The following is a 27,450-nucleotide window of genomic DNA, read 5'->3' on the forward strand; positions in this document are numbered from 1 at the left end:
AGCTGAGTTAGCCAGTGTTTAACGTGGGGTCTCCTTCATGGGGATGCTTTCTTTAAGCAGATTTGGTAGGATTGCCTGTTCCCTGTGGCTGAGAGAATCCTAACTGCATGATAACTAAACTTATGCCCTCCGTGGGCACCTGAACTCACATGCAAACGTGTGACTGCATTTTCTTATAAACAGCCTAATTTCATTCTTCTTATGGCTTATAGCATTTAGATCCATTTTCTACTCTTCCATCACCACCTAGGCTGATTCCCAAGCACAGCCATCACGCATGGTGCTGTTTTAAACTCAGGGATGCAAGTATCTATCTGGTTTTGGTCCCTCTGGGTCTATTCCTTTTTTTTTTTTTTTTTTTTTTTTTTTTTTTGGTTTTTCGAGACAGGGTTTCTCTGTATAGCCCTGGATCTCCTGGAACTCACTTTGTAGACCAGGCTGGCCTCGAACTTATAAATCTGCCTGCCTCTGCCTCCCGAGTGCTGGGATTAAAGGCATGTGCCACCACGCCCAGCCTTTTTTTTTTTTTAAAGATTTATTTATTTATTTTTATGTTTATTGGTACACTGTAGCTGTACAGATGGTTGTGAACCTTCATGTGGTTGTTGGGAATTGAACTCAGGACCTTTGGTAGAGCAGTCAGTGCTCTTATCCGCTGAGCCATCTCACCAGCCCTCTGGGTCTATTCCTAAGGAGTGGTACTGCTGGATCATATACTAGCTCTACTTTTTTTTTTTTTTTTTTTTTTTTTTTTTTAGGCATTCTATAATGATTTTCTTTTTGAGGCACTCTATAATGGTTCCCACAACAGCTTCTGCCAGGAGTTACTCCCACTCTTTCCAGTGCTTGTTGCCGTGTCTTTCCCAGATGGCAGCCATTAGGGTAAGACAGAATCTTGGTAACTTGAGTTGCATCCCTGAGGGCTGAGGGGGTAGAGCTTTGGACTCTCCATGACCTTGCTAACCCAGCATACTTTGGAAAAGTGTTAGATCGGTTCACCTAGCCTTCTCTGAACAAGTCTGTTGGATGTTTCGTGTTTACATGTCTGTCAGAAGGAAAGCCACAAGGCTCTGTGACATTCTGTAGGCTGCACCATCAGTCTCCTTGTGTATGTGGGAGCCATGTCTTGATTGAGGTACTAGGAACTTCAGGATTTCAGACTCTGATCCACACCCCCAGGTACCACCAGCCTCCTGTTTTGAGGCAGTCCCCACTTGTCAAATTGTACTATCCTCTGAGCTGTTAGAGTCCTAGTTATAAAGTGCTGTCTATGCCCCTATCTTGAGATGTGTTTTTCTAGATGACTCGGACTTTGGGGTCCTGCACAGTTTTTGCTCCATGTATAGACTGCTTTTTGTACAGGGTGAGAGTCAGACATCTAGTTTCTGTCTGTGAAATGTGGGTATCCAGTTTTCCCAGTGCCATCTGTTAAAGAGACTGTCTTTTCTGCTGTGTGGCTTTGCTTCCGGATTCTCTATTCTGTTCACTGGCTCAAGGTTGTGTTTCCATGCCTGTCCAGTGATGTTTGGCTGAAATGGTTCTGTATTCTGCAGTCTGATGTGCTGTCTCTTACTTACCTATCAAATTCCTCAAAAGAACCAGTGAGGCACAGAGTACATGCTTCCCCTAGCCCCAGTTTGGTATCATAGTCCCCAGCTCCCCTCACAGGAGGGTTGGAGCCAATGTGACCACCTCCAGTCAATGGACAGAGGATAAGATATTTGCAGGACAAATCACCTAAGAGGGTATAGTGCCCCACTTCTCTCTCTACTCCATCCACAGGATATATGGCCTTGCGTTACAACAGCACAGCCCTGTGACGAGACAACCTGGACCTCTGAGTCGCTGAGAAAGCTTTTGCATAAACACACCTAACAGTCCCAGCTGTTTAGTTCCTGAAGTGTCCTATCACATCTTGGATTGGCTTTCAGCCAACAAAACTGTACTGTATTCAAGTGTGCCTGCCGTATACTCTGTATACTCCATAGCTGTAGGGTAGGTCTTTGGGGAGACAGACACAGAGGAAGTAGAGAGGTGTTCCTTCATTTAGGAGAGACGCTTTAAGCACTGTGTAGTCTTTGATCCCTGACATCAAGATACTTAAAATTTCCATCAAGAAGCAAAAATACATTAAAAAAAAAAAAAGGCAAGTGCCAAGTGCTGGGTCCCATGACCTCGCCTGCTGAACAGGCTCACACTGACGCAGAGGGCAACGCACTCGCTCTTCTGCAGAGTTCACTCTACTTCCTGCCATGGTATGTGTCATGTCACTGTATGGGTGTTCCGGGGACTACATCCTACAGAGAGCAAGTGCTCTCAGTGCTGGCTTTGGGCTGCCACATCCTGAGAGGCAGAGATGGCAATGGCCACACACACTAGGCACTGTGCACTCTATCACAGTATTCTTACATCCATATCCACTGTTTATTACATTGCCAGGGAACGCAGTGTTCTTAGTTAGCTGCCTTTCATACCTACCATGGGCTTATTTAGATAAAAATAGAGCTTCACTGATGTCACCACATCTTTACAGAAAAGCTAAGGGTTACCATATTTCTGGGTACAATTAAATGCATAAATATTCAGTTTGCATACTGTCTGAGCCAGCCAATGAACTGCCTACTGATAGAAGAGTGGTCTTGTGTTAACATCAGTACTATAGCCGGGCGGTGGTGATGCACGCCTTTAATCCCAGCACTTGGGAGACAGAGGCAGGCAGATTTCTGAGTTCAAGGCTAGCCTGGTCTACAGAGTGAGTTCTAGGACAGCCAGGGCTACACAGAGAAACCCTGTCTCAAAAAATAAAACGAACAAAAAAAATCAGTACTATAAAGTATAAATAAATGATTCTTTAAGAAATCTAGATACTATTGAGTGCAAATCCTCCTTATAAACCATTAAAGTGAAATAAAACATTCCATGATTTAAAATGAGAGAGGGTCTATTTTTCCAAACTGAGCCAGTTTATGCCGTGGGCAACCAGCTGGTCCCCACTACCAGGACATCATAGTGATGCCACACTTAGTGCAGACACCTGATTGGTATAACATACTTAGCCCAGAACTGAACTCCAGCACTCCTCCAGCCTCAGCCCTTGAGTAGCTGGGACTACAGGCACGGGCCATCATGCCCTGCAAGAGAGGTTAGATACTTTTTTTTTTTAATTTAATTTTTTGTTTTACTTGTTCATTTTGAGAGGTTATATTTTTAATGTAAGACTTAACGTAATTTTTCTTGTGTATACTTAGGCTGCCCACACAGGAACATAAAATACATACTGTATAGTCTATATGTTTTCAGTAGATCAAGAGAAAAGTGTACATCTAAAATTAAAGTGATTCTATTGCAAGAAAATATGACATTCTGATATCACCGTTTGATTCTAGCAAGCTGCCAATTTGTTAGCATCCTCCTGAGATAAAACTACCAAATACAAGCTCCAAATAACTTTCCCTTCCCATAATCCTCTGTGTGGTTAGTGGTGTGAGGTTAAGCTTAGCCAGCTAGCCACCCTCGACAGGCCAGTTAACCTCGGAGACCGTCACAGCGCAGTGGAGTATGCAATGATTCTTCTTCCTCTTTACAAAGCTCTAGCTAATTGTGAGGCTCAGCACTGCTCTGAATGCAAAGGGCAGCTGGCTTTCAAGTCAGGAGCTGTGTCACTGCTCATCATCTTCCAAGGGACACTGTTACACAGAGGCTTCTTTGACAACTGTCCAAATACCTAAATTAGCCAACCATTGCTTATTTGGACGCGGGCTTACTGCTCTTGAATAATGACGGGCAATCTGTGAGGTAAGATGAAGACTCTGTCACATGATGGCTACACATTCAAGTATGGGATTAAGCACATGATCGTCTGCTTAAAGGAAGTGTTAATCCAAACTGACGTGTGCCTAGATGCTTCTCTCCCTAATCAGCTCCGTCTGAGAGGAGAGGAGAGTGGAGGAAAGGCACAGGAGGCTTCTGGGAATGAGGGACATAGGCTTCACAAAGCAAGCAGGAGCAAGAAATTTCAGCCTCAGCATCCCTTCCCTCACTCAGGACCCTTAAGGTTTCTGCATCAGCAAGGGAGCCATCTCCCTGCCTAGTTAGAGCAAGGCCACCAACCTGGGAGTCCTTTCCCATGACCCTGCAGCTGAGCACCTAGGAACTTCTCTAGTAGCATTTTGGAGTAGCTTCTCTCTAGTATGCATTTCCTTACTGGCTGCACTTTCCTAGACTATGAGAGTTGCACTTTTTGTCCAGGCACACATAGATATACTCCTGTTAGGATGGGCACAATCGAGCTAACCAACACTAGCCTCACAACAATTTGCTAAGAAACTGAGGAATTCACCTTCTAATAATCCGCTACCATTCTCCTTCTTTATGTTTCCATGGTGACTGACTCCTATTTGGCCCACTGATTTCTTACATAAGCCAGAGTTCGTGTTCGGTGAAACAGGCTCCCTCTCCTCAGCCATCACCTCTCCTTAACCGTGCTTATGTACTTCTTAAACACAACTTCTCTGGAAGCTTACTGAAGGAAAATCTGCGTGCGCACATGTGTGTGCACGCATTGTCTTTGGCTCTCTATCTTGGGGAAATGCAGGTGACTTAGGCTACTGATCTTACATGATGAAACATCCAGAATTATGCATCACTACTTCAGTTTATTCTCGGTCTGGTTTCTCTGTCCCCAAGTCACCCCAACCATTTACCAACAAACTGATATGTAGCTGTTTTGGGTCCAGGTGGATCAACCTTTAACACACAGGACCAGTGGGAGGCAGCCCTAGTGATAGCAGAGACGGTCCTCAGGCCTCCAGCTGAAACCACGACTGCCTTTGCTCTGAACCTGCCAAGTTTCCTAAAATTCTCCCATCCAGTCATTGGCTTTGGTTTAAATCCTAGGATCTGAGGAAGCTTTGATTAAAATATACACAGATGATAAGCTACTACTCAAGGTTGATCCTCTAGCTAGACCTAAGAGAAGACTGTCAGGTAATGAAAAGGCAACAGGCAGCACACTGGGTACTGGAAGGGGACAGCTGGGAGGGTGAGTGGTACCAAGGTGGCACATGGCAGGTCACTTGAGGAGAGCATGTGACAGGTGAGACAGGTCCTCACACCTGGCAGCAGTGTGAGCTTCCCCTGACCCAGCGGAGACACAACACTCCAGAGATGACATCTTTAAAGACATTTATTTCACTGTTTGAAAAGCTCATTAAGGCAATCACATCATGTGGTTCTAACAATAACAAAAAATGGGCAAAACATGGCCCAGTTTTAAAATCAATGAACTAGAACCCCAGATAACTGAGGGACTAGTAAGCTGCCTGGTCCAGGCCTTTCTATGATGTAAAAGTTACAATTTGATATCTAGGGACTAGAGAGATGGCTCAGTGGCTGTAATCCTATGCTGCTCTTGCAGAGGACCCATTGGTTCCTAGCATCCACATTCAGTGACTTAAAACCACCATTAACTTCAAGTCCAACTGCCTCTGATTCCCCTGGCTTCCAAAGACACCTGTACACATGTGCATATATGATACACACACACACACACAGAAGGAGAGAGAGAATAGAAAACAAATCTTTTTAAGCCAGGCGGTGGTGATGCACACCTTTAATCCCAGCACTTGGGAGGCAGAGGCAGGCGGATTTCTGAGTTCAAGGCCAGCCTGGTCTACAAAGTGAATTCCAGGACAGCCAAGGATACATAGAGAAACCCTGTCTTGAAAAAATAAAAAACAAACAAACAAACAAAATCTTTTTAAAAAACATTTTACATCTAAAACCCAACCTTCCCAACAGGTTGACTTTAGAACTGACTCCCCTCCTGCGTCCTTCTGAAAGGCAATGCTGTAAAGAGCGGCTGAGCTAGCAGTGTCCAGTGTCTAGAAAGCAAACAGAGTACATGCCACTCTCTGACAGGATGCAGAGGCTCTAGCCTCTACCTACAGGAGCTTCCCCAGCCTCACTGCCACGTAGATCTCGGCGAGCACGCAGACAGGTGCTGGCACTTTCCCCTTTTCTTTCCTCTGTTTTCAGTGAGCCTCTTGGGTGGCTCTGATGCAAAGTGCCACAGTTATGAATGAATTAGGCAAAGCGAGGACTCTGGAAGGCAGAGGTAAGAGGACCTCTGTGAGTTCAAGTCCAGCCTGGTCTACAGAGTTCCAGATGTTCTGGGACTACGCAGTGAGACCCTGGCTCAGGAAAGGAGGAGGGCAGGGAGGTACAAAGCAGTAGTTTCCAAATCACCCAAGACCCTGTGAAAAACACTGCCACTAATCTGCAAGCTGCGAGCTGCGAATCTGAATGCTCAACCTTCAAGCGAGTGCTGCCGCTGATGCTCAGCTGGAACTGGTGAGAGATACAGGGACACAGAGATGCCGAGACTGTAAAAGCAGGGATGGAAGACTGGTAAGATGGAGCAAAAATGACAAAACCCGAACCACAAAGGTTCTCACTCTTCAGGTGACCGCTTGGCATTACTGTTGGCACTTAATAAAGAGCAGTGACTACAGTCTGGTGCACAAAGCCTCTGACCAAATGGTAAGGATCACTGTCCTCCATGATGGCATCCGCCATCAGTGGGGGATTTAAGCCTTTCCTTGTCTTCTGATCATTCTCTCTCCACTTGGCTGCCATTTTCCCAGGAAATACATTTCCCACCAACTGCCTCGTTTAAAGTTGTTGTTGTCGTCATCTCTTCTTCTCTTTCTCCTCTTCTTCCTCCCTTCTTTATCCTTCCCCTTCTCCTCTTCCTCTTCCTCCTTCTTCCTCTGAAACAGTGCCTCACTGTGGTCCAGGCTGGCCTCAATATCCTAGCAAACCTTGGTCTCACAAGTGCCAAGGTTACAGGAGCGAGCAACTACATCTGACCTGTTAGTTCCTTCTCTTCCCTACAGTAAAGGTTCTTACTGGAAGACAGCGTTTCTTCTCACCTTGACTTCATTCCCCTGCTCACCTGCCTTGACACACCAATCGGGATCAGCGTCCTCTTCCTTCAACCCCTTGTCTGTACAGGATGGAATACGGCCAGAGAGAGCTAAGGAGTCTCAGTAAGTTGGCCCCACAAGCTTCTGCCTGCATTTTAAAACCTTGCCCAAGACACAGCTCCTTGTTCCCTAACCCCAGCTTTCATCCTTCACAAAAATGACTTAACTTCACCTAGCTTTGTATGTTTTGCAAATTCTCCCTGACACCCTTGACTTAACTGCGCCAGAGAACCGTGGAACCAACAGGAATGAACTGCTGCTTTTCCCCTCCAACTTGTCCAAGGACAGTGGTTTGCAAGCCTAGCTGTTTATGACAACCACCTGAGGCCACCCACGCCAACTTGGATCGATCGTTTGAGGTGGGGCCTGGCAGTGGCCCTTGGGAAACTACAAATTGCCTGAGAACTAAGCAGAAAGCTGATTCCCTGAACTCCAGGATGGATCCATCACTCAGTCCTGGAGCGCTGAAGAGGAGAGCAGCTTCTCTTCTGAACCTGTTTCCTTCTGGGATATTCCCAACCACAAACCTAAGTTCCAGAAGCGGGGAGAAGCCAACCTAAAGATGCAACAACTTATCCTTCATTAGCCGCAGCAATGGAGGCTGTGCTCAGGGCCGCTGTTAGCTATATGCAGTGCCCATCCCATCAGGGCTGCTGTTAGCTATATGCAGTGCCCATCACAGGCTGGCAGAGAGCCTGGAAAGGAAACCAGCCAGGGAAGCCCCTCTCTCTGCGACTTTGCCCAGGACACCATTTTCAAAAAGCCAACTTCAGGAGTTTACCAGGCAGAAAACTCAAAGAAGGCACAAGAAAATTTCTGGCTTGTATTCTCCATAAGTATGCCTCACCTAACATGAGCTTAAGCTGAACACACCAGGCTTACTAAATCCAGGAAATTCAGGAAAACCAAGCTCAGTAGGAAAATACAGTCAGATGCTATAAACAAGTAGACTTTATACAGAACAGAAACCATCACTCATTGCTAGAACGCTGGAGAGCACTTTCTCTTCTGAACTCGGTTCCTCCTTAGAAACGGCACATAGGTCCTCAGGAGCCCGGCTCTCCCTGTAAATGAAAGCATCGTACCTGATCAGATCCGGCTCTGCACCCTCGTTCTTAAACGATGCCAGGAGCAGTCTCTCTCGGGTGACAAGGTCATCCAGCAGGTTCTGTCTTCGATCCCCCTCCAGCTGTGTTCTGCGGTCAGTTGTTAAGGTCCAACAGTGGGTGGCTTAGCTCATTTCCCTAGGACTTTATTAACTCAAGTCACCTGCAACCATTACAGGCTCCACCCACTGCTACCCTTACCCAGCATCCTTCAGGTAAATGACCATGACTGCACCACTGCAAATGGATAATGCAGATACTGACAGAGACCACTATTTGAGTCCTATCACTAAAGAGTATACTAGGTAAAAACTGGTTAGTCTGTTTCTTTCTTTTGCCAGAGAACAGTCTACAAGGGCAATCTGGAGCCTTAGGCTTAAACTACAGGGGTTAGCTTTCAAGGGTGTCTGCATACTCATCAACACCCTAAGATGGGGACGGGATAATTCCTAGCAGTGCAAAAACAAACTCAAAACACCCTTCCGGCAAAGCCTACGGTTTGGAAAGGGGGAGGTGTCTCCAGTGCACGTAATTGCTCAGATAGAAGCTTCCTGAAGGTTGCTTTTGTGCAACACTGTGCTGTAAAAGATGTTTCTGTCAGCTCAGTAGTTAAAAAGTACTATGGGATCCTTGTGGGAAACTACAAACAAGTTGTAGTTGACATGTTATTCTAGTAAACGTGGCCGACTAGGGTCCTAATGCTACCTACTGAGGTATGGGTGTTTCTTTATATGGAACTCCAGAACACTAAACATCTTTCGGTAGATTTTTGGTACTGGGACTTGACTCCAGAGCCATCAGATTTACTGCCAAGCCACACCCTCCGCCCCTGAACCCAAAGTTCCTTTTGTGTTTGTCTTTCTGAGAGACACAGCTTACTGTGTAGCCCAAGCTGGTCTCCCACTCCTGATCAGCTTCTTGAGTGTAGAGTTACAGGCATGTGAACTGTGAACAACCAAGGGTTTACATACTAGCTTTCTTGAGACCAAACATCAGATGCTAAGTTCTGTGGGTTTGCTGAACCGGCGCTGAGGAGGGGCACAGCCAATGAACTGCTGCCCCTCAAGCCCGAGTTCTTGAGTGTGGATTCCAGGGCAGTGTACACCTGTAACCCCAGCACTGGTGGGCAAGGGGGTAGGGGGGGAGACAGGCAGGTTCCAGGCAGCACTCTGCCAGCCAGTCTAGCCAAATCCACGAACTTGGGGTTCACCGAGAGACCTCTCTCAAAGAATGAAGAGTGAAGATTGAGGAAGATGGCGGACACTGACCTCTGACCTCCACACCTGCGTGTGTGTGTGTGTGTGTGTGTGTGTGTGTGTGTGTAACCACACCTACACACACACCCAAAACGGTAAAAGAAATGTTGAAGAAAACACCATCAAGGACAGGATACAGAAAGTAAACAGATTTGAAAAAAAAAATGTGTCTGACATCAAATACAAAAAGAAAATGGACTGCATCTGGCTTTGATCTATCTTTCTTCCTCCTTTCTTTTTTTTCTTCCTTCCTTCCTTCCTTCCTTCCTCTCTCTCTCTCTCTCTCTCTCTCTCTCTCTCTCTCTCTCTCTCTCTCTCTCTCTTTCTTTCTTTCTTTACCAAATGGCTGTTTCATCAGACCTGAAGGCTGGCATGAGAAGCGGGGCTGGCCACTAATACCAATTCTGGCAACAACAGAAAGCATGAAAGATGGCTGCTTCGGATTACAGATTCTTTGTAAAACGGGATCATAAGGGGCTGGTGAGCTGGTTCAACAGGGAGGGTGCTTGCCACCAAGCCTGAGGACCTCAGTTTGAGTGTGGGAACCCATATAGTAGAAGAGAACTGATTCTCTCAAGGCCTGCAACTGCCACATGCACACCACAGCATGAGTGTGCCCACACAGGCACACAGTATATATACAAATACATAAAGTAATAGGAAAACATTTAAAGGAGTCATAAAACATAGTGTTCAGGCCCCAAAGATTTCTGAGAGCTCGGCAGAACCAAGGAATAGCATCACTACTGCCTGGGAGGGAAATACATGGCTCATGGATCCACAAGTTCTGCTGTTAATTTTGTACAGAGGAGTGCTGGCTAGCTAGTAGGAACAGTAAACAGACCCCGGCCAAAAAAAAAAAAAAAAGTCTCCCTCAATAACGAAGTTATTAGAAAAATCATAAATCTCCTAAACCTTAGTCTTTGCACCACAGTTACTCTCCATATTAAAAATAACAATAAATGGATTCTCTCAGCATTCCAGTGCGCCACACATCTCTGGGTCAAATCACTCCCATTACTTTTCCATCTCCTGCTGACGGCAGTCACCACGTACCCAGCTTGGAAACCACGGTGTTGCAACTGTAACTAAGAAACAGAAACCCCAGATATTCTTCTTCTTTAATAATTAAAAAAAAAAAAAGGGCCAAGTGTTACAACTGTAACTAAGAAACAGAAACCCCAGATATTCTTTTTCTGTAATAAAAGAAAAGGGCCAAATATTAGTCTTCTGATCGGTGCCAACCAAGAACAAGTATCTATGTCTTTCAAGTTAATGATAATCTACCAATAAAGCAGAAACCTTTTAGTCAATTTAAACAATGTTCCTTGGGTGATGGGGCAGGGAGAAAACAGAAGCTGTGAAAAGAATTATACAGAACAAGGCAGAGCGGAACTCCTAGATTGTGGGGCTATTGGTCACGTCCCGATATCAGCTAGCCTTCCCTACATGCTCGGTTCACCCACCCTGCCCTGCCGACCTGTCATTCTGTAGAGATCTTATCATCCAACAACCCAAGCAAACATACACTGGACATTTGCTCAACAAAACTCCAGTGTTAAAGTTATGCACCAATTCCAGTGGTTCTGGAATTTAAAACATTAAAAGACAAAATTGCATAAGCACTATTAGAAGAATGCATAGACAAATGTTTTAATAATCTTGAATGAGAAAAATCTTTCCAGGAAGGGATGAAAATCTACAGATAGTGAGTAAAAACCTTGGAGACATTGACTACCTAAACATGGTGCGTGCAAGCATGCATGCATGCGTGTTGGTCACCTGTATGAATAGTTCATGCACACAGGGAGACCAGGGCCTCATATGGAACCCAGAGACTGCTGACTAACTAGACTGTGCCAGGCTTTTGTGTGAGGGCTGGGGGATCTGAACTCAAATCCCCAAGCTTGCAACGCAAGGCCTTTGTCCACCGAGTCATCACCCCAGTCCAATCACGTAAGAGTTCTTAAAATAAAACTCCTAATGACAAAAGGTAGGCAAAGGCCATAACAGGACAAAGCCAGCAGGCTTTAACTAAAGCCTCTAGCAGGAACCAGGTGCCTGTGAATAAAAGAAGCACCAATTCCAAGACCCCTCCCTTACCTATCAGGGTAGAAAACTGACAAGAAGCCAGGAGAGGACTCAGGAGCCAGGCATGTGCCTACCTTCCTGAGGGGCATGTCAATGGGCTTAACCAACTGCCAGGCTGCCTTCCGTGAGCCTAACAAGACGTCAACATTCCCAACAGATCCACTCATATATGCAAATTCGACGACTCGAGAGCACAGAAGTTCACTGCAAAATTATTTCAGCAAATTCTGGAATCCTCCTGAATATTCACGAGTAAGGAACTAAGGCACCGATGGCAATGCAATGATTTCAGGTTGAAAAGGAAGCTGCTTACAGGGTGCTGGTGGTGGTGACTGACAACTCTGGGTATATACAAGGGCACACTGGAATCGGTTTTCATGGAATAAGCTCTAAAACACACAGTGCTCAAGTGAAATGGAGGGAGGAGAGACGCAGCTACAGCAACAAGCTAACCATTGGACAGCTAACGTTCTCATAAAGACCAGGCAGAGGTTTGTGTGTGTGTGTGTGTGTGTGTGTGTGTGTGTGTGTGGTGTGTGTAGTGTGGTATGTGTGTGTGTGTGTCTGTGTAGAAAATACTTTATAAGCCTGTAAAAAAAAAAGTGCCTCTAAGGAAAGAGAACTGGCAACCCAAGGTGTAAACAGTAATAAATAATGTTTTGAATCATTGGCTTTTTCATCTGTGTGCACGTGCACGACCATGGTGTATGTGCTAAAAGGAAACAAAAGATCCAGGAACACATTACAAAGTGAGACCTTTACTGCCAGAAGAATTTCGTATTTATATATTTGTATGTATGTATAAATGTATGTATGCATGTGTATGTATATGTATTTCCTGCCTAGGAAAGTCTGCGATGATAAACCACAACCATTCACATTGTTTGTAATGAAGAATGAGATGGGACAGGATGTCATTGTGGGAGAAAAAGGAGTTCTTGGTTAAAAAAAAAAAAAAAGAAGAAGAAACGTATTAGTAGAAAATATTTTTATGCTATAAAAACTTTAAAGGTATGTTTGAAATGAAATAAATGTAACGAATGCAAGTTACAGGTTTAAAGCAATGCTTGGAATGAGCCAGCACTTGGGACCAGTGTGAGAGGCAGCACGAGTGAGCGGGTAACAGGGTCTGCAGATCAGGACTGAAGATGCCTGAGACACTAGAGGTACCCTATGGATCCCCTAGTTCTCACTGTTTGGAGCCCTATGAATCCCCTAGTTCTCACTGTTTCTCTGGTAGGAAATGGAGAACCAGCATGAATAAGCTGTATAGGCTAAAGCCCAGCTCTTTCTACTCTGCCAGGGCTTCCTCCTGCATGCTTGCTGGACACTAAACACCCTGGGCTTTCTCCACCCCAGGGCAGCCAGCACTGCCCACTGTTTCAATCCTGTTTAAAACAATACCAGTACAGCAGGGGCATCTCTAACCTCCAAATCTAAAATCTCAAGTGCTCTGAAATTTGTTAGCTTTTGAGCACTTCCTCATGATACCGTAGGTGAAAATTTTCATAATGTGAAACTTTGATTTGTGTACAAAATTATTTTAAATAGTCTATAAAATTAACACTAGGCTACGTGTAAATGCACACTTTATATTTACACCTGAGTCCCCACCAGAAATGTCTCGTCATGTACATATAAATATTCCTAGATCTGAAATACTTCTGGCCCCATGTATTTTCGATAAGGAACACAGCCTCATATGCCAACTCAGTATCCCTAGAGGCTCCTGCTAAAGCTTGGAAAACTACACAATTACCCACACTGCCTCTTCCTTTTGTATTTCACTTATATTATACCAATACACTGAAACAACAGAGCCCCAAGGAGACAGATGAAGGGGAAGTGACAGGAGACTGCAGAACTGTGCCGTCTCTGATGTACACTGCATGTATGTGGACGCGTGGATGATAGCTGGAGAATGAGGAGGTGCAGACAAGCTATGCCTAAGGCTAAGGAAGGTAAGAAGAACAGAGGACCCGGCTGGGGGCTGGTGCAGGGAGCCTCCTCTCCTACTAACTTGGGAATAACAAGCAAAGTCAGAGAACAGAGGAACAGGAGGACGTCTACACTAACTGGCCCTCTGCCCCGGCACCATTGATATTTTCATGTAGCCTGGCAAAGCTGTGGAAACGTGAGGTCTGATCCTGTGGGACCAATCCCTACCTCTGTGCCAGAGCCCAGCTTCTCTGCTGTACCTGACAGAGCACTGCGCCTACGGGTAATCCTTCGGGGAGCTCAACACATGCAGAAAAAGCTGTTAGAAAGTATTTTCGTAGGACTTAATTTTTTGGCAACCTCTGGTATTTAGCCTTGGGGTTTCGAGATGGCTCAGTTGTTAAAGGTGCCTGCTGCAGAGCGTGGGGGTGTCATTTCAGTCACTGAGACCCTCAGAGTGGAAGGAGAAGCCTCCGTACATACACACACAAAGTAAAACTGTAATTTTAAAAAGTTAAGACTGTAGTCTTTATCTTGTGAACTGAGCTCCACTGGAGAAGGAAGCCTCTGATCGCCCCTCCATGCCTTAACAGAGAAGCCTGAGAAGACAGCTCAGTTTTTCATAGCTCACTTTAAAAAAAAAAAAAAAAAAAGTTCTTTTTTAGATTTATTTTATGTGTATGAACCGTTTTGCCTGCATGTGTGTACCACATGTGTGCCTGGTACCCTTGGAGGTCAGAAGAAGACACTGGATCCCTGGAACTGGATCCACCAGGTGGGTGCTGGGAACTAACCCAGGTCCTCTGAAAGAGCAACAGGTGCTCTGAACCATCGAGCATCCCTGTAGCCCCTCACTGGACCAGCGAGCATCCCTGTAGCCCCTCACCCGGATTCTTTACATTATCAAATTCAGTGAGGCACCAGGAGGTTAGGCTGGCCTGATTACTACTGGTGAATACCTTCTTTTTACACTTCATTATTTGTGTGTATGTTGTACAACCAGTGTGGAAGGCAGAGAACTGCTGGTGGGAGCCAGTTCTCCTCTTCCACCATGTGTCCCAGGGTCAAGCTCAGGCCATCTGGGTTGGTGGCAAGTGCCCTTACTTGCTGAGCCCCTTCCACAGCCTGGTGACTATCTCAATGATGGAAGGGGGCCAATCCCATGAGGCACTTCAAAAGTGCTTCTTCTATTTCCCAAAACAGGATTAGTTCCACCTCGTAGATAACGCAACTCAAGCCAGGGAAGGCTGAACTCTCTGGCCTCGAGTGATAGGGCTGTCCTTCACCCTCAGCCCTGGGTGGTCTCCAAGTCAGTGTTGATCCCACAGCACCAAGGTGCCAGACTTCCAAGCTAGGGACATGGGCAAGCAGCTACCAATCATACATTTGCCCATGTATGGATTGGAGATTCAAAGACAAAAATCAATAGCAACCAAAACTACCTACTACCGTGGAAAATAACAACAAGATTTTAATACCAAAACCTATAAAGAGATCTAGTGACAGACTACAAATGATGAAGCTTCTCCAAACACAAGCACCATGTCTTATTTTTCCCACATTCCCAGATACCACTGAAAACTCTGTCAAAGAGAGTCAGTGTTGGAGAATTTCATCTCTGTTGCCGCCCCAGCTATGATGTTTCTAGAATCTCCACATCTCCCCACTGCTGCAGCCATTCCAATTACTACAGAGGAGTTCCCACATCTCCCCAAGGCTGCAGTCATTCCACTAACTATACAGTGGTTACCACGTCTTCTCACCCATCACTGTTCCTAAAACAGAGTTGAGGACCATTAAGAGACTTCTTTAAAAAAAAACAAAACAAAACAAAGCAAAAGTATCGGCACAGGCCCTCTCTGAAGGCATCAAAATACCTCTGATACTGAATCCTTTTGTAAAGAGACTGTTTTTGCCTTTAAAAAAAAAAGAAGAAAAAAAAAAAAAGGTAAAGGATGGGGCTAGAAAGTTAGCTCAGCAGTCAAGAGCTGCTCTTCCAGAGGACCTGAGTTCAGTTCCCAGGACCAGCTGACACTCACAAAAGGTACAGGTGCTGGTTTTGAAAAGCTAACAAAGGAGGAGGCCCATGAAAAGCCAGCTGAGAATATTTTGAGTACGATGTGAAATCTACATGGAGCCCCCCCACAGCACAGTGTAGTCCTGCAACCAAGTGAGGCAACTAAAATGACTATCACAGAAAAGCTAGAAATACAAGTGAATGCTTTCTGTATCCACGCACGGTGGCTCACATCCATCATCCCGGCACTTAAAAGGCTGAGAAGTAGCAGGATTGCCTAGCCTGGGATGCAGGATGAGACCCTGTATCAGAGACATTAGTGAACTATTTTAGAAATGTATCCAGCAGATCTGAGCACTCCGCAGGACTCTGTCTTATTAATTACATGCTAATGGAGTCAAAGCACACCGCTTTCCTTTGAAAAAGACAAAACAAAACCACCTTTCAGGAAAGAATGTGACATCTCAAGTCCACACTCGTGAATCTAAGTGTCTAGAAAAGAACTTCTCTTTCTGGTACCTCCCAGTAGTTTTTGGACAACTTCATGAAGACAGGGAGATGTAAGCATGTTCAGGAAAGTCCCACCAATTTCCAATGATTCAGCTCAGTAAGGAGATGTGCTGTTCAACGAGTCACATTTAAAAAGTTACCCAGTGCCGGGTAGGCTGGTGTTCACCTTCATCTCAACACTCAGGCAGGCAGAGGCAGGCCGACCTCTGAGTCCCAGGAGAGCCTGGTCTACATAAGCAAGCTTCAGACTAGGAAGAATTACACAGTGAGACAGACCCTGCCTCAAAAATAAAAGTCACTCAACACTAATTGCTCCCTAGAACAGTAATTAGAAGTTGCCCTGTGTGGTCTGGAGAGACAGCTTCATGGTTATGAACACTGGCTGTTCTCCTACAGGACACGACCTCACCCATACTGAACAGCTCACAACTGCCTGTAACTCCAACACCCTTTCTGGCTTTCTCAGGTACTGTGCAAAAACACATACACACACAATCACAATATACAAATAAAATTAAAATGATTTTTAAAGAGCCATTCTATCAGAGGTTTACAGCCATTTTTTAAACTAAAGATCATAAGATGTAACTAACAGGCCACAGTGACGGGTGCTTAACACTTCAGTGACTAAGAAGGTCCTTGAGAACCTGTGTGACAGCAACATACAGTTAATAGAAAATTTGAGTCCAAGACACGCCAGGTTACCTGTGACTATATTCTATCTACTAAAGGAGAATTCAGCTTAAAACAATGGACTTGGAGCCAGATAGTCACATGTTTGAATCTGACTCCTGTATCTCTAGCTGTAGGGTCCTGGGAAAAATCCTGGTATATCCAGGAGTCTTCTCTCTATAAAACTCCCTGCTGTGATGTTGGGATCTCTCCACCTATTTTCTGTGACATGAGGTGCCAAGGTTGATCTGACCACGTCACCTTTTTTTAAAAAGAAGAAAAGAAATCACCAAGACCAAGCATATGAAGTAATTAGCACTGACAAGCGCCCATCTGAAGTGGCTTAAGTCTGGAGGAAAGCCTGAATTATTAAAAATGTTTTAAGAGGAATGATGTTGGAGAAACGGAAGACTAGAAGATGCTACCTGGGGCTGGAGCTGTAGAACACATGCTTCGCAGGTCCAGGACTCTAGGTTCAATCTCTAGCATCAAACAAGCTAATGAAAGAAGTTTATTGAATTCACCACCTCCTTTTCCAGTCTAGAAGACAAAAAAAAAAAAAAAAAAAAAAAAAGGAGGGGGGCTTCCCTGAAAACAGGTTTAAGAGCACCCCCGTGTGGTATATGATCCAAATGTCACCTCTACCAGCAAAACGCTTGAAGGAAAAAAGAAAAAAAAAAGATTATTTTAAAAAGCTTTTATAATCCAGTTGAGGTTTCCTTCCCCCCACCCCAGGAAATATGAAATCATTCATATTCATATTCCCTCAAGCTCTGCTAATGTTTTAATTTAGTGATTCTCAACCTTCCTCATGCTGCAACCTTTAACACAGTTCCTCATGTTGTGGTGACCCCCAGCCATGAAACTGTTTCATTGATCCTTCATAACTGTGATTTCGCTACTGTTATGAATCATAACATAAATATGTGACATGCAGGATCTCATTCTGAGATCAAAACAAAACCAAAAGTCCATTATAACAGATGATCAGCCTAAAAAGTGTTAACAAAAATGAAGCCAATTACACACTTAGTACTCTCTCTTTACTGTCTACCAGGGGCTAGTTCTTGAATTTTATATGTCTCTTGCTCTACAGGGTTAGCATATATATAAATAAAGTGCAGTACAATAATTATCTTCCTAGAAGTTAGCAAACAGGTACCAACAGCCATGAGACAGTATTTAGCTAGCTTTCTGATGAATATGCTGCTGGTTATACTAAAATGAGTCCTGTACCTTAGACATAGGTGCAAACTTCCCAGCGCTGACTTCTGAAAGAAGAGGAGCCAGCCCCACCCATCGGAAACCACTCAAGGTCTGTGGATTAAAACCTGTTGATTGGGGTAAAATAAAAGCTCTTTATGTAACAGACTAACAGGGCAGCACCAAATGATACCAGGCAGAGGGTAAAATTACATGCCAGAATATTTCCACTGGGTTTGAAAGAAGGCCCCCATTGTTTACTAAAATTAGGCTTTTATTTGAAACTTCAGAAGATTAATAATTAAACATACGGAAAACCATGCAACTAAGTCATGCCAACCACCCTGCTAACATAAAAGGGCTCCTTGAGGAGAAAATGTATTTTTGAAACACCTTCAATGTTTTGTCAAAAAAAGTTGTATTCCTCCATTTCTCCACATTTAAAGCCAGGGCACACAGTTTCCTCTGCTACCAAGAGTCAAACCTTTGGCCTGAACTACAGACAATTTAAAGAAAAACAACTGTGGGGTCAGTTTTCACTTCAATATAAACTAGGTTTGAAGAATTAGTTTAGGTAGCAGGTTACATCGTGAATTTCTTTTAAAAAATGTTTGCTTTGAGACAGGATGGGGTGGGGAAGGGTGCCTCATCATAGAGCCTAGCCTGGCCTCAAACTTACTATGTAGCCCAGGCTGGCTTTTAACGCTCTATCCCACCTCACTCTTCAGTGCTGGGATTACAGATGTGTACAACCACCCGGCTCACAAAAAAAAAAAAAAAAAAAAAAAAAAAAAAGCTTGAGTACTCGATAACTCACAAGAGGATCAGATGACCCAGCTAGCCTTAATCAAGTCCCAAAGCACTCTTTACCCCCAAAGCTCCCAAACTAGGGACATTTACCTGTGTCCCTGAAAGAATGAGACAGGCAAGTCATACCTCTCCAGTCTACGGCTGAACTTTTAAAAAGCAAAAAAGATGTTATTGGGCACGAAGCCGATTACAAGACATCCCAAGGGCTGAGAGGCTGCTCAGTTGGGGGGAGCATTTGGCTAGCCTGCAGAGTGCTGATGCCATCCCCAGCACCACACAAAACTGGGTGCACCGGAGTATGCCTTTACCTGAGTTCTCAGGATGTGAGGGCAGAGGTTCACTTTGGCTACAAAGTGAATCTGAGTCCTGCTTGGGCTACTGAGAAAAGGGGGAAAATGTTCTGCAAAGTCCAGCAGGGAACCACCACTCAGAAGTGTCATGGAAGTCCTCTGGTTGGAGCAGCATCCAGCCATCCTCAAGGCAGGGACAGAGAGCAGTGTGCAGCTCCACAAAGCACTGACAGAAAGCATTAGCTTCCTGCCTGTCAAGGTTATACCCAAACAGATTCATTCCTTAGGCAGGTCTGCCCTGGCTAGCCCAGTCACTGTAACAGTGAGCAGACACTTAGGACAGAATGTAAGGTTATAGCAACAGCGTGAAAACCACGTCCTCCTTGAGCTGTGGGAAGATCTGGACGGCCCAGATGCCTTCCTGTCTTAAGACTGCTTTTCCTCCCACTCCAGAAAAGGTGGAAATGTTTACATGGATACATCTGGCGTGTCGACACAGCTCTCAGCAGCAAGTCCTTCAAGAGGTCGATCTTTACCTTCAGATTCTTCAACAACGTTCTGATTGTCAAGGTAAGCTGCAAAGAGAAGGACACAGCCTGAGTCCACTGGGCCTGCGCTGTAGCATCTGCTAAGTTAAAAAGGCCTGGGAGAGAGGCTTGGCCTCCCAAGGACACTCTCAGGGTTGTAAAGGTCTCAATGGCCTCCTGGTCTAGCCACCCACCTGGAGCTTGTACCCATAGTGCACCTGCCTGCCCATGGCAACCTGGTCCACACGGGAACGCAGATACTGAGTGGAAACTGTCAGCCTGCATTCATACTCAGCTGGAATTCTTCTACACACTGTATTTTATCTACCCTGGAGCCATGCAGGAAATTGTGTTCCCCCAGTCCATGCTCAAAAGCAAAGCCCCACAGTTCCCTCAACCATGCTTCAGATGACAAGGTGTCAGGTCCCATTACCATCCTGACTGGTCTCTGAGCACTCTGGTGTATTTATAGCCCATGTGAACACTGGAGAGGGCGTGCTCTGTTTCCATGAAAGGAATGTTAACCATGCATGGCTCTTCTTCTACAACTGTGGGAATTTTCTCCAATCATCCTCAAAACCCAGAGGACATGTCTGTTTGTGACTCTAAAGATGAAGAAGGGGTGGGGAGAGCCCCACTCTGACATTTGGAAATGTGAAGAACAAAAGGACCCATTTAAATGAAAACATATTGGACCATGGATGAAATCAGAGGAATATTAAAAAGGCAGAACGCCACTGTTCTCACTGCTGCTTGCTAAAAGTAGCAGTTACTCGGGGCATGTTAGGGTGCGGCGTTGGGGTGCGCCTATAATCCCAGCTCTGAGGAGGTGAGAGGATATCTAAGAAAGAGTTCAAGGTCAGCATGGTCCAGGCCAGCCAAGGCTTCCAGTGAGACCCCCACTCAGCAAACAACAACAAAGTAGCAGCTATATAGCTCGGGGAGAAGTAGGACACACACACCACAAACTCTATCAAAAGGGTACAACACACAACACACATACACACATACTCACACACTCAAACAAATGTAATTTTACAAATTTTAAATCAAGTCATAAAATGCAATGTCACCCAAAAAGAAAATAGCCCAGAAACCAACTGCACTGTGATGCCATAGGGGAGCATTCCGTAGTAAGATCTCTTAAAATTTTATAAGAAAATAATATTTAATAATCAGAAAACTTCCATAGTTATAATAAAGCAGAAATTTCAGAATATACAAAAAAGAAGCAAAACCACTGACTTAAATAACTGAAAAAAACAAAACAAACAAAAACTCCTGCATGCCATTCCCACTCAAGGATGACAAAACGCTAGTGACCTATCAGAAAACTCAGAACTACATTGAAAAGGACGAGATGCTACCATGAAGTACAATTTAATCTTGCAAGGTAAGACTGGCTTAGTGGTAGAACCCTAAAAAGAAAGCTCGCAGTGTCAAAGATTAAAAACAGAATAAGCATATGATTAACACAGTGTAGAGAAATTTAGATGGCACTGTCTGAACAGTATCACTCAGCTGTGATCTAGAAGTTCTTACTAAAAGATCAAGACTCAGGAAATACTAAGGGCTCAAAGGAAATCAAAGTATTACTAGCAGATGGAGAATAATCCCCTTGAGGAAGTGAAAGAGAATCAGTTCAGGGCTGGGGAGATGGCTCTGTCAGGAGAGTGCTTGCTATGCAAGCACGAAGACCTGAGTTTGAGGTCCAAGCACTCATGTAAAAAGGCCAGGCATGCTGATGATCCCAGCACTGAGGATATGGGGATGGGAGCATCTATGGGGCTCGCTAGCCATCTGGTCTACCCAAATTGGTTAAGTTCCAAGTTCAATGAGAGATGTTGTCTCAAAACAAAACAGACAAGCAAACAAAAAACCCACAAACAAAAAATAACAACAACAACAATAAGACAAAAAAACTACGCAGCATCAAGAAAGCACCCATCCTTAACCTCTGGCCTTCACACGGAGACACACACGTGTATATACACACATAAACAAGTACATATACTGTGCGTGCGTGCGCGCACACACACACACAAAGTCAATTCAGTAGAGTGATCCAGCCAGGTATGGTGGCTCAGACCTACTATACCAGCACTCAGAAGGTGGAGGTAGGAGGATAAAGAGCCCAAGACCAGCCTGAACTACAGGAGGACAGCCTGGGTATATGACAGCCTGTCTCTTAATTAATTAATTAATTTAAAACAAAATAATATCAACAAAATCTGAAGGAATATATGTAAACTGGTAGTGGGCACACAGTAACTACGTAGTAAACGCTGCGCCTAGAGTGGCTCAAAAGGAAGCACTAAGCACTATTGAAAACCTGACCCCGCCCCCTTACTTAATCCACAAACCCACTACCTGTCTATTTAAAATCCACTTGGAATCTTGTTATTGATAATTAAGATACAGTGCAATTTTTTTAGTGACATTTTATAAAACTACCTATAAAATGACAAACCTCTGTAATCTTAGAGCTCAGGAGATGAGATCATGGTGTAAGCCTAGCCTGGACTACACAGCGACTCCAAGGCACCTTGGACTCGCTACACAGCGAGACCCTGACTCAAAAACAAACAAGCAAACAAACAAATGAATGAATGAATGAACAAACAAGTGAAATTACCCTGAAGGGGAAAATGAGAATGAAAATAAGACAAATGATATTTATGCAAAATAAAGGGGAGTGCCTGTGCTTTCATATTGTGCATATGACTGAGTACTGCATTTATTTCTTTGGTTTGCTGCTTAACCTGTTTGGTGTTGAGATAAGATCTCCCTACGTAGCCCACACAATTGGATAAGGAGTTATTACAAACAAAACACAGGGGGTTAGGGGAGGGCTTGGGAATGGGCTTGCTGCACACGCTTGGGGATCTGTGTTTCATCCCCAGCAGGCCACACAGGAGGCAAAAGTCAGGCGCGGCAGCCTGGAGCTAACTGGCCAGTCTGACTAAGTTGGTAAACTCCTGATTCAATGGCAGACCCAGTCTCAAAAGGACAAGGTGGAAAGTGACAATGAGAACAACAACCTCTGGCCTCCACATGGGCACAAGTACATACGCACATATACACACAGGCGCGTGCACACACACACACACACACACCCAAGGGTAGGGTGCCAGCAGCTGCCGACGGTGTGAACTCTATGGAGTGTGATGACAGCGGCTATCAAAAGTATGAAGAACAGCAGCTATATAAAAAGTCAGTGAATGAAATATAGAGGATTTTATATCTCGGGGGAGTGGCAAAAAAAGTAAAATTCACTACAACATATGAAAACACACTTCAAAGATTTAAAAGACTTACACACACATACACACCACCCCCCAACGCCCGCATGCCCCAGATCTAGCAATGGTTTCAGATATCAGAGCTTAGCACGTTGATTCCTCCATGTATTACCTTCGGTGTCTTCTCACCTCTTCTTTCACACTGATTTCGTTCTTGAATCTTCTCAGCGATTTCTTGGGCTATCTGACACGTAGAATCGTATGTGGAGAACCTGCATCCAAGTCAATGTCAGGTTAAAGTTCTTTAAAAGAAAGTGCTGGCTGAGTGTGGTATCGTATCGCATGCCTTTAATCCTAGCATTGCAAAGGTAGAGGCAGGAGTGCGAGGCCAGCCTGGCCTAAAGGAACACAGTGACAAGGGAACGCTGTTTCAGGGCAGGAGACACAGAGGAAAGATGAGAAGTGACGTGCAGAAACACACTGCGGGGACAGCAGGAACTGTGTATCTGCAGCAAAAAAAACAAAACAAAACGCTCTGACAAGAGAGCCTGGCAGACTCCTCAGCCTGCCACAGTTCTCTCAGAACCACGACTGGCTTTCCACTTCCTGCTCAACAGTGTTGGGCTTGGAAAGATTCGAATGAAAAGCTAAATCAGGGGCTGGCTCAGTGGTTAAGAGCACTGATGCTCTTCCTGAGGACCTGGGTTCAATTCTCAGGTCCCACATGGCAGTTCAGAATTGTCTCATACCCTCTTCTAGCCTCTGAAAGTTGCCAGTCAAGCACATGACACCCACACATGTGTGTAGGCAAAACACCCACACACTTAAAATAAAAATAAATTAAAAAAAAAAAAAAGATTCAGAGCTCGGCAGGTAAGAGCACTGACTGCTCTTCTAGAGGTCCTGAATTCAATTCCCAGCAATCACATGGTGGCTCACAGCCATCTGTAATGGGATCCGATGCCCGCTTCTGGTATGTCTGAAGAGAGTGACAGTATACTCACATACATAAAATAAATTAATAAATCTTCAAAAGAAAGAAATTCAAGTCAACACCCAACAGCACCCGGAGTTTTCCTCTTCACGGCATTTTAAACTCTGGTCTCATCTCTCATACCAGTCTGCTCCTAAGAAGCGGGGACTCATGTGCTCAAGTGAATGATGTATTCTGTAGGATTGCCCATTGCAAAATATTGAAAACTGCTGTCTGCCCTGATGTCCCAGCTTTACCCATAAGAAAATAACTAGCTTATTTCTCTAAAATATTCCAGCACTGGAAGTAGTAGCTTATAACCTCAGCTACTTGAGGCTGAGACAAGGGACTCGTAACTTCAACGTTAGTCAGCTAGAAGGGGCCTGGGTAAAACTTAGAGATCAGTCTCCAACTTTAAAGAAAAGGGGCTGGGGGTTACTAAGGGCACAGATGGATGGGGAAGCGTTTGTCTAGCTTGCGCAATGCACTAGGCTCAGCCACCGAAGTGCCAACTTGGGCTGGGGATGTGGCTCCAGGTCCTATACAGAGAACTTTGTGTTGTGAACTCCACAAGCACTTCAGAGGCTGTGGTAACCCCTAAGCCTAGATTCATGTATACAGCCATATGAATCATTTATTATAATCTGGTATAGGTGTGCATGAAAAAGAGCAGGTGTTTTTTTTTTTTTTAAATACATCAGAATAATAAAAAAAAAAGTCCTAGTCCCAGCTTCCCCACACTTTACTTACTGCCTCCATGCAATAAGTAAGTAATCTATGAAGACAGGAGCTTCAGTCCAGCTCTGTGACGGCACATCAAACATATAAAACCCATAACAAAATCCTGTTGATTAGGAACGGGACCTAACTTAAGTGCCTCTAGAGCTGGGGAAAGGAGAGATGACTGATGAGAGAGGCACTCGGACGGGCTGGGCCACAAGAGGACAATTTGGGCCAACTCTAAACAAGACTAAAGCAGATTTCTCTATGGGAAGGAGGAGCAGAGTCTAAGCACTGTGGAAGGCACATGGCATAAGCAAAGATGAAAGCCTGCCTGGCACATCCTGCCACGCGGTGGTCCTGGGAGGAAGGTATAGTGCGAGCAGGACAGAGGAGCAGAAGTCAGTTCTCTGCACAGCGTGGCACGGGGGAATAATGAGATCAGACTTACAGGAGAATTTTACCCAAGACACTGAAGCATTTCAACTCTTTTACTGTTAGTCTTAACTGTTTGACTCAGCGGCTTTCTCGTTTGCCAGCTGAAAGCTTTCTGGTCTTGCTGGGGACCAAACCCAGGGTCTTGCGTGTGCTAAACAATCGTTCTACAACCCGGCTAAAATTTGAAATAAGTTACGTACACTCAGATGATGCACTGATACACATTAAAAATCATGTTTTTAAGACTACTACCTTTTAAGGACATGGAGAAATGCTCCCTCCCTGCTTTGTAAAATATAAGCAGGATATAGATCCAAACAATAAATGCACTGGAAAAAAAAGGTGAGCACTGATTGCTTCCGAGGGATAAGGGTGCTTTTTACTCCCTTCAGATACTCAGCAGTTTCTCAATTTTCTACCAGGGGTGTATACAATTGTTAAAACTTCAGGACAAAATTCAGCACTTGGCTGGGCTTGGTAGCAGAGGCCTGTAATGCCACCATTTTGGAGACTGAAGCAAAAGGGTCAGGAATTCAAGATCAACCTGGGCTCCCTGAGACACTGAAAAACAAACCAACAACAAACAATTCAGCAACTTGCCCAAATAGCCTAGATCCCAGAAAACTCTAATTCTGACCTTGGGATCCACTCTCTAAATTCAAATTTATCTGCCATCAAACAACTACAAATTGTACCAGAAACACCACCATAGGCATATTCTACAACACAAACTTATAGAAATGCAGTGTTATAAATTATTCATCAGGAAGGTCAGGACTTTATAGCAATTTGTTCCTTGTACGAAGATGTTTTTCATCATTCTCTCCTTGAGGTTTCTTTGCTGAATAAATGGTCCTTATCAGGCACTTCCTACTTCGTGCTGACATAAGTCTTCATGCTACTGATGCAGGAAAAGTGCAAAATTTCCCCTCCCAATGTCCTACAAGTTTTCTGTGAAAAGCCTATAGCACCCGTGCCCAACTAGCTACTAACTGGTGTCCATGGAGTGTGAACTTCAGTTTATTACCTTTCTGGGGATTACTGGGTGAAGGGATACCCCACCAAAAGGTTATTTTGACCTCCCTTTTACAGGAGCCTGGGGAAGTCTATGCATGCAGTCAGCCACAAGCATGATAGGCAAGAAGCCCCAGAAAAAGGGGGCAAATATTCGATTGCTCAAGTCCCAGCTCCCCCAGGTCATAGCCTCCCCTAGGACCACAGAGTTAGCACTGAGTAGGCAGTACGTGGCTGAGTCCCCTCAACAGGGGGAGGATTCTCGCTCGATCTTCATCCCTAAGGCCGCCAGCCTCAAGCTCAAAGATGGGCAGAGTCTCTGCCAGTCCCTGGAAACCAGTTCCACCCCCAAGTTAACCCCCATACTCTGCTGCCATCACCGGCTACTCACCAGGGGTCCGGGGCCATGGTGCAGTCTCCGCCCGCAGCTGGGACACTTCCTGCTCGTAGCAGCTGACTACGGCGGCCCGCGCGGCTCATTCCCTGCAGTTCGGAGAGTGCGCGACCCAGAGTTTGCAAAGTGAAACCTGTTTTAATTGACCTCAGAACGACGCCCCCACCCCCTACCCAGAGCGCACCCCTAAGGGAGTGGGTTGCAAGAATCTATTTTTGTTAATTCACATGAATTGCTGGACGCAAGAAAAATAGTTAAAATTGTTGAGCAGAATCAAAACATTTTGCCAGGGAATGGAAGCGCTTCAACCCCGGCATTCTGTATTTTTTTTTCTTAATTCAAAACAGCAAGACAAGCTGGGTGTGATAACTCAAGCCTGGAATTCCAGCACTTGGATGGCTGAGGCAGGAAATATACATACAGGCAACATACGTACCATACATGCATGAATACATACATACATACATATACATAAAAAATAGTTGCATACTGTATTAAAACGTTTTTAGTGATTTTTTAAATTTTTCTTTTATAAAGAAGTATCAATGCCATGTTTTTTATAGCAACCTATTCATCAGAGGCAATTCTCTGTGCTCAATTATTCTGTGTTCAATTATTTTTAATAATCATCACGAGGGGCTTAATTGTATAGTTTTTAAAAAGTCACAGCCCTGTACACGGGAGATGAGGAAATTTACCTTGTGCACTTAGCGTCAACCTACCACCTACATTTCCAGAATGAATAAAATACATACTAAGGAAGTCCTCCCAACATTTGCAAGCGGGGAAATCAACTCAAACACAGTGGGCTGGGTTTCTTCTCCTGCGTGAACCTAGCACGCATGCGTGCGCCAGTTACCATGACGACCAGGAGACGCTGCACCCTGGAGTGGAAGAATCAATGAGCTGAAACTCTCCAGGATGGGAGAACAAGTTTTACCCGAGCTGGATGTAGCAGAACTGGAGCTTCAGGCTGTGATCGGTTTCAATGGTGAGACCTTGAGCAACCATGATTTTGTGCCTCCGGGACAGTGAGACGCTGACCTGGTAGCGCCTGAGAGGCAGTGGGGATAGCGGCAAGAGTGTGGCCAGGCACCACCCGCCCCAGGATGGTGGCGGATCTGGGCCTCATTCCTGAGCCTCAGGAACTGGCACGGGTGTAAGAGCTCAGATAAAGCTCCTCCAGAGACCAAGTGAGCCTAACTCTGTAGGAGTATGAGTAAGGGTCTCTCCTAAAGTAACAACTCAAAGGTTTAAGACCAG

General features: G+C 44.8%; 2 protein-coding genes across 2 annotated transcripts in view; one reads left to right on the forward strand and one right to left on the reverse strand.

Moving 5' to 3' along the window:
- The window catches only part of Stx8 (syntaxin 8), a 234,326-nt gene extending 208,050 nt beyond the window's left edge, over positions 1 to 26,276 (reverse strand). The window contains exons 1-4 of the mRNA XM_021176854.2: positions 26,185 to 26,276; positions 22,821 to 22,920; positions 19,360 to 19,454; positions 8,072 to 8,182 (exon numbers count right to left, since the gene is read on the reverse strand). Of these exons, the coding sequence (XP_021032513.2) occupies positions 8,072 to 8,182; positions 19,360 to 19,454; positions 22,821 to 22,920; positions 26,185 to 26,273 (395 nt within the window). The 5' untranslated portion in view covers positions 26,274 to 26,276. The remainder of the gene's footprint in view (positions 1 to 8,071; positions 8,183 to 19,359; positions 19,455 to 22,820; positions 22,921 to 26,184) is intronic.
- Positions 26,277 to 27,060: 784 nt separating this feature from the next.
- The window catches only part of Cfap52 (cilia and flagella associated protein 52), a 42,062-nt gene continuing 41,672 nt past the window's right edge, over positions 27,061 to 27,450 (forward strand). The window contains exon 1 of the mRNA XM_021176819.2: positions 27,061 to 27,178. Within this exon, the coding sequence (XP_021032478.1) occupies positions 27,109 to 27,178 (70 nt within the window). The 5' untranslated portion in view covers positions 27,061 to 27,108. The remainder of the gene's footprint in view (positions 27,179 to 27,450) is intronic.

The sequence above is a fragment of the Mus caroli genome, unplaced genomic scaffold (assembly GCF_978045245.1).
Source record: "Mus caroli unplaced genomic scaffold, Mus_caroli_1 scaffold_13, whole genome shotgun sequence".
In the NCBI taxonomy this organism is placed as follows: Eukaryota; Metazoa; Chordata; class Mammalia; order Rodentia; family Muridae; genus Mus; species Mus caroli.